We start from the raw sequence: 7,524 nt of genomic DNA on the forward strand, positions 1-7,524 counted from the left end.
CCCCCCCCCATGCTCACACCAACATACTCTACCTGCCACTCAGTCCTCAAGAATTGTCTTCTACTGTGCCTGGGGAAATTAAAGCAACCCTAGTTGAGATTCACATTGTGCCAAGTCAAACAAAAGGGCTCAAGCTGCCCTAAAAATTCAGGTAATATTAGAGTTTGAATTTATGATGTTGGCTGTTTATTCCTAACTAGCCTGTTGCTTTTCATAATTTTTCACTGTGTGATCTAGTCCGCTCCGTTTTTCTTGCATCCTCTGCCCTACTGCTGCCACACTGAGTACTGTGGCAGTCAAACTGAGTCACATCTTGGTGCCTTTGCTGACACTGCTTCCTCTGTTTTGAATGCCCTTCCTCCCTGGTCAGCTGCAACTCCTGCTCAGCTCTTGTCTTGCTAGTCTTAATCCACACATCATCTCCTCTAGAAAGCATTTTCAGCCTCCCCCTGGGAAGGGGTGATCAGTCGCCTCCCCTTGCACTCTTCTCTGCATGAATCTCTCAGGTAACTATCACAAGCTTTTGTGTTTAATAGTTAATATTAAACACAGGCCACAACACCTAGCATAATATGTCCCTCATAGTAGCTATTCAAAAAAATTTGGTACTCAAGGTACCACTGTTGTCAAACACAAAACAATGGTAAAGAATGGACTGTAAGGAATTTCATACTGAAAATAATTATTTTAAAGCTTTATGATTGGAGAATGGAGACTTGGCGATTTCTCTTGTTGCCTGTCTCCGCATATTCTGGTAACCTAGCAGTTGACTAGATAAGGACTACTCTCTTGGCATTGTAGTTTGCAGGCTAAGGAAACTAAGACACTACTATGTGAGCACTTATTGATTTTGGCTTCTTTAATTGGAAAGAAGGAAAAGACTTAAAATAGGCAGAAGAGACCACAAACAACACATAGTAGGTTTTGTCCCAAAAAGCAGCCCCCTTTCTGGAGGAATGAGACTGGTCTCAAAATTTGACAAATGTTTTATTCTGTGATCTCATGTCATTTGTCAACTGCCTCTGAGATGGCAGGCCTCTTGTGCACAGCACTGTTAACAAAATCTCCCCCTCATGAGAGAGTGAGTTGCTCCAAAAATGAAATGTTTATTTTATCCATGTATTCTCCCTGCCTAGCACAGTGAGTCCTCATTTTTACTTTCTCTAGGTTTCATACCTATCTTGACTTTACCATTTAACCTTAAACTTAACCTTGTTTTTCCTCCTCTTCATTTTTAGTTGTGTTCCCTTCCATGTTACACCCTATTCATTGTATTTATTTTCCTCTATTTCAAATAGCTTTCATAGTCTTCTTCAACTTCCAGTTTTAAGCTTATCATTAAAAAAAAAAAAAAAAAGATTCCTTTTCTTTATCACCACTGCTCCTTACCCCCAACAGTCCCTCAAAATAAACTTTTTAATGATCAGAACTTTTTCTTTTGGACCAGTAAGGGGATTGCAACCCTCAGCACGGTTTGGTCTGCACCATGCTCAGCCAGTGAGCGCACGGGCCATCCCTATATAGGATCCAAACCCGCGGCCTCGGCGCTACCAGCGCTGCACTCTCCCGAGTGAGCCACGGGGCCGGCTCGAGAACTTTTAATGATAAGACTGGAGCACTGGGAGACCTGGAGAGTCTACACAAACAGGGGAAGACAGATCCTTTCTGACCTTCAGCTGCCCCTTTCCTAGCTTTTTAGGCACCACTGAAAGGCCATCCTAAGCATGGCTCTTTAAAGAACTTTCCTCTTGGAGGCAGAAGGAATTTTTTCCTGGGCTCTAGGCTCTGACCAAATATTATATTTAATTTTCTGGTACTTAACAGTTATATCAGAGTGTTAATATTGAAGCAAAAAAAAAAATGGGCATTTGGAACCCCAAGTGTGACAACACAGATGAGATCTTTACATTCCAATGGGATGAGACAGAGAACAGAAAAGATAGTTTTAGAAGGGTGATTACAAGTTAGGGGGAGATTTGAGCTGTGGTGTGTGTATGCGGGCCTATCTGAGATAAGGTGGTCAGAGAAGGTCTTTCTGCAGGGATAAAATTATAGTTGAGTCTGCAGGATAAGACAGAGCCAATTATGTAGTGAAAAAGGAAGAGAATGTCCCAAGGCCAAGGGAACAGCAAGTGCAGACACCCAAGTTTAGCCTGTTTGATAAGCAGAAAAGTCTTCTTTGCCTTCAGACATTTGTTAAGTGCTGCCAAGCAGGAATTTTAGATCCTTCTGTCCCTTCTTGTGCAGGTCAAGAGTCAGGTAATCGAAAGAAGATTCTGGCAGCTTTGTGCAAGGTAGATATTTTATTCTTCAGATATGAGCTTCACAGACATGCTTTACTCTCAGACATGAGTTCTGCCTCTACTCCACTGACCCTCCATGCTCTGAGCAGTTATCTTTATACTCTTAGTACACAATAGCAGCCACAAGCCAAGCATTTCATAATTACAACAATCATGCTAATTCAGTAAATGGGCACACATGCGCAGTTACACGACCTTTATAACTTGTTTCTAGTGAATGTGCTGAATCTTGCCCATTTGTAACAGATGTGAGGCAAGAGATCCTGACTAAACTTTTCTATTTTCCTTACAAGTGCTGGCAGAGAAACATGCTCCCTTCCTCCAGAGCACTTCTCTTGTTTTATATTTATTATATATATATATGATATATATATCATATATTTATATTTATATCTTGGTTTATATTTATATTTTGGTTAATGTCTGCCACTCCCAATAAAATTCAACACATATTTACTACTGCCTATTGTGTGCCTGGTACCAGGGATATAACAGTGAGCAAAACAAAGTTCCTGCTTATATTCATGCATGTGTGTTCCTGCTTATAAACAAATGTGAAATAAGGATCATGAAAATAGGAATGGTTTGTTATTGCCTACCAGCGTATCCTCAGGACCAGCACAGGACCTGGCATGTAGAAGACAAATATTTGTTGAATGAATGCTAAGGAAAGAAATGCAGCATACAAACTGTATATGTAACCGGATCCTAAAAGAATTTAGGCATAGAAACACATATAAAGACAGAAGAAAGTACATCAGAATATTAGAATTGTCCTTTGACTGTGTAAAGTTTTTATACAATAAGCATGCATATTTTAGCATGTATGTTTTAAAGTATTCTATTCAATAAAACACAAAACTTTCAGCTTTAGTTTTGAGTTGTAGGGGAAAACCAGATTAGCGTTATTTATTGTTCCTTTCTTAGGATACGAATTTCTCACTAGGTTTGGCTACCAATGTTTTCTAGGTTGCTTCAGGACTTCTCTCAAATATGACCCAACATAACGAAAAGAAAGAAAACAATGCCAAAAAACCATTAGGTAATAGAATCGGATACTGTTTATCTTGGCTGGGAATGAAATGATTACATGTCCAAATAAATAAATAAATATAGCAGCCTCTTGTAAACCAAGACCATCCGGTCTCCAACAAGGAGGGTGTTCACTGTAGGTAACAAAACGGGATGGCTGATTCAGTAAATGGGCCCACATGAGCACTACCTTTGCATCCCTCTGCACCCAACCTGCTCCGGCCCCGAGCACCAGCAGCACAACATGCCCTCTGAGCCGCAGAGCCCGCGCTCACCCCATACAAAGCAAACAGCGAGGGTCCTTGTGCCACACTTGACACCGCAGGGCAGGCCACTTTTGTACCGCACACTCCGAGCAACACTCGGCTCGGGCTCCCCCAGCCCAGCTCTTCGGGGCGCAGCAGACACACAGCAACCCTCACCGCAGGTATTGCCGAGACCGTAGGGAACACCCCAGTCACCAAGCCCCTCACCCCAAGAGAACACAGTGCGAACTCTCACCACGGGCCCCGCGCTGGCCCCAGCAACACTCGCACGCGCCCCACAGCAAGCCCTCACCTGGAGCACCGGTGCGCTCTCTCCACCCCGACCTGGCTCAACCCTGAAACACGCTGCAAGCTTTAGCGAGGCGCACGGCTATACCCTGGCTAAGCACCGCCGCGCCCACCACACCGGCACCGCTCACGGCCGAGCACCAAGCAGGCCTTCACCTCGGGCACTGCAGGGTCTCCACGTCCCCCAGCCACAAACACACACACACGCCCGGGGTCCCTGCGCTGCACCCGGAGGAGAACCGGGGCCACGCCCTCTACCCCAACCCAGCAGGACCGCAGCTCACCCCGCCTCCGCGCCCCCACCCCGACCCACCGAGCAATGCTCCAGCCTCGCCGCCGGCGCACCCACCCTCTCCAGGCTCCTACCGGAATATGTAAACAGAAGGAACACCAGGGCCACCAGAATAATTCCAAAGAGGCACCGGGAAGGAAGGGGACGTTCCTGGCAGCGGGCAGGTTCCTGGCAGCGGGCAGGTGCCTTGCGCGACGCGGAAGACGCCGTCATTTTCCCGGTGATGAGCGGAAAAACTGACAGCTGGCGGAGCAGGGAAATGTCTGCTGAGTCTGGTTATCACACGCAACAATCCCCAAACTCATGAAGTGTTAGGGTCCGCGGGCAGGAGGGCGTGGCCTGGGCCGCGCCCCGGACAGAAGGGGCTCCGAGTACGGAAGCCGGCCGGGGCCAACCGGCGGCGTCGAGAAGGCCCGGCGTGGCCGTGGCTGGGGTCGAGGCGAGCGGGTTCCGCGGGCGGCTGTCGCTCCTCCCCGGGGGGCTTGACTGTTCTCCGGCTGCATCTTCTGCAGACCAGCCTGGAAGGCCGCAGAGGTTTGCTGGAAAGGGCCGCTCTCCGCCTCAGTGGGTGCAAAGGAAACGGAGCCGGCGTTGTCACCATTTCTGGGAACTCTGGATTGAGGAATATTTTCTTCCTCTCAGGTTGACAGAGAATAAAAACGTCAGCCAATGGAAGTGAGCATGTTGCGGGGGACCAGCACTCTTAACTTTTAGTTTTTAACATAACTTTTCGGTATTTTAAGAGTCTTAAAGTGCACATGACTTTTAGGCCACCAGTTCCACTTAAAAGTTAATCACAAAGAAACATCAGAGCTGTGAGTACGTATTTATAATTTTGGAAAAAATATATTAAACCCTAAGTGTCTAGCAAAATATTAAGGAATTTAGGGTAGGTACCTTTATGTGATGAAATTCTGTGCAGCAAGCATTGTAAAAGAAACCAGTGTGAGAAACTATGATACATTTGTAAGAGGAAAAGCAGACTCCAAATCAGTATGTGCCTTTTGGCATTCATTTTATTAAAACAAACATACCATATTGAAATACACCAAAATAAACGATAGTTTATAGGGTTATAGTTATTTCATTTTCTTTGTGTTTTTCAGTTTTCTATATTGAACCTGCATTACATTTGGAATAAGGTCAAGAAAAAATTTTTTTTAACTCTATATCAAGGATTGTTTTGTCCATAGAATGGTGGGGGTAGAATTTGTACACAGGATTAAGGTATATGAGGATGATGAGGAAATGAAGCTCACCGTGTAAACCTCACATGAGTCTTCTGGAATTATGAGTTTACATATGTGTTTAACACAGTTTTGTGTCGGAAATGTACTGAGGACTTTCCGGATTGAGCAAACCATAGAATTTCCTCTTCCTGTCAACAACAAAATTTTAAAAATTCTTGGCACAACATACAAGTGTGGAGGTGATGCATAAAGTAAACACCTTAGTATTTGGGATTATAAAGTCCAGATATGCCATGATAGCAATTAAAGAAGGTATAATTAAGGAAACTGAACAGTAAACTCAATGAGGAGAAATTATTTCTGTGAATGCTTAGAGTTGTGAGACTGATATGACAGAAACATTCTGTAGCTTAATATTGGCACTGATTTGTGAAAATAGAAAATCTATTTTTTTCTGCAATAATAAATATTAAACATTTCCCATCTATTTCCAGGCTTGGAAGTAATACTTCTTTTTTCTCATGAGAAAATTTAAAAAATAGGAGAAAAAAATCTGGCTAGTGTTTGGTTTCCTAATTTCAGGTGCTAGATTAGATTCAAGGATTGGTATTTTATTGAAACTTTCAATCCGTCAAATTTCTATTCCTGGGGTTCATCAAGCAATACTTAATATATTTGAAGACTTTCATATTGATTTTTTAAAGCTTATTTTGATTTGTCCCAACTGAGGCTTCATTTGAAAAGTTCTGAGCCTTGTTCCCTATTTTCTGGACAAGTTCTATGAGGCAGGGATAGAGTTTTCTTGCAGTATCTCCAGTGCCGAGATCTATAGTAGGTGCACAATGAATACATGGCAAATATTGTATGAAATGACTGGGTCTTTGTTGGGAAAATAGAATAATTTAATCAGGCCCCCTTGCCTTAGGTCCGGTTGGGGGTGGTGCAGCACATTCTTTGTAAATAAGTTGTGTGTGGGTGAAGTTAGGGCACATGCGCGGCACCACTGCTTGGCTGGAGTTGGAGTGCCCCCAGCATCCACCTGCACGGCCATGCTCTCGAACCTATGGCTCCAAGGACGATTTTACTGGTTACCTAGCTCATAGACCTGTGTGTAAGGGGTCTGGGGACCCAGCCTGGCATGTGAAAGGTTTGTTACCCAGTCTGGACAATGGACTTGAGGGGTCTGTGAGCTCCAGACCCAGCCCTAGCTCGACAATTGGCCCAGTCGGCAGGATTACGGTCAGGTAAAAGAGCTCGACAGTCTTGTTGTCAAGTGCATTTAACATGTCTCTGCCAGTTCTCTCCCAGCATGAATTTACCAAATGCTGGGGAAGTTCTGAGAGACTTTGATTTTAATAATTTTAGACACTAGGAAACAAAGTGGGATTTGTCTCTAAAAGAAATGAGAAACAACTGTCTACAGAGAAAACCTTCCTAAATCAGTCACTGCACACTTACTTGTGAAGTGGACCTACTGTCTCTTCCCTTAGCCTTGAGATAATTTTATAAGTGACAGAGTTCAAAGGGAGAGTGTTGACAGTGAACTCTGACGCCCTGACAGGGGTAGAACTCAAAAGTCAGGGCTTTGAAAGAAGTAGGGGATTAAACACTAGTTGTTCTTCCAACTCCTCCTAAAGATTTTGTCAAACTGCTAAAGAGAGGAAAAGGAGAGAATGGAGGATATGTGTGTTTGTAGGCCAGCTGTAGAACTATGGGTAGATCTCTTTTAAGCCTTTGTGAAAGGCAGTGAGGGTGGAGTTTGGTGTGTGGAATGCCATTAAAAGGTGGTCACCTTCTTTAAAATGTGATGTTAGATGATTCTTTGCCTCTTAAATTAGTATACTGTATTTACGTTATGCTTTTCAGAAGTGGGTGCAGCAATATAAATGGGCCTCTATTTGCACCTGGTAAATACCTGTTAACCAAATGATCTTCATGTTTAGCTGTGTCTGACTCTCCTGTTACTAGCAAGAGCATTAGTGTGGTATGCCACACCCAACACAGGGATTCTGAAAACAATCGAGTACAGAAAGAAGAGGATTTCTCAGAAAGAACACATATTCATTTTGTTTCCTCTTGGCTTTTGAAAGCTTTATAAAGGTAAATATACGGGCTGGCCCAGTGGGGCACTGCTACAGTGCACCGCTTGGGAG

At 43.9% G+C, this 7,524-nt stretch overlaps 1 protein-coding gene and 1 long non-coding RNA gene across 9 annotated transcripts in view; one reads left to right on the plus strand and one right to left on the minus strand.

Moving 5' to 3' along the window:
- Positions 1-4,509, minus strand: part of CD46 (CD46 molecule, complement regulatory protein) — a 31,889-nt gene extending 27,380 nt beyond the window's left edge. For 5 of the 8 annotated variants that reach the window (XM_008579598.1, XM_008579603.1, XM_008579601.1 and 2 more), the window contains exon 1: positions 4,256-4,509. In XM_008579598.1, the coding sequence (XP_008577820.1) occupies positions 4,256-4,394 (139 nt within the window). In that variant the 5' untranslated portion in view covers positions 4,395-4,509. Of the gene's footprint in view, positions 1-3,893; positions 3,986-4,202; positions 4,220-4,255 lie in introns of those variants that run through there. The other 3 variants (XM_008579602.1, XM_008579606.1, XM_008579605.1) reach the window with 3 other exon arrangements.
- Positions 4,510-4,606: 97 nt separating this feature from the next.
- Positions 4,607-7,524, plus strand: part of LOC103596047 — a 4,379-nt gene continuing 1,461 nt past the window's right edge. Inside the window, exons 1-2 of the long non-coding RNA XR_551017.1 lie at positions 4,607-4,996; positions 7,315-7,471. This is a non-coding gene — a long non-coding RNA (uncharacterized LOC103596047). The remainder of the gene's footprint in view (positions 4,997-7,314; positions 7,472-7,524) is intronic.

Source organism: Galeopterus variegatus, unplaced genomic scaffold, assembly GCF_000696425.1.
Source record: "Galeopterus variegatus unplaced genomic scaffold, G_variegatus-3.0.2 Scaffold1921, whole genome shotgun sequence".
Taxonomy (NCBI): Eukaryota; Metazoa; Chordata; class Mammalia; order Dermoptera; family Cynocephalidae; genus Galeopterus; species Galeopterus variegatus.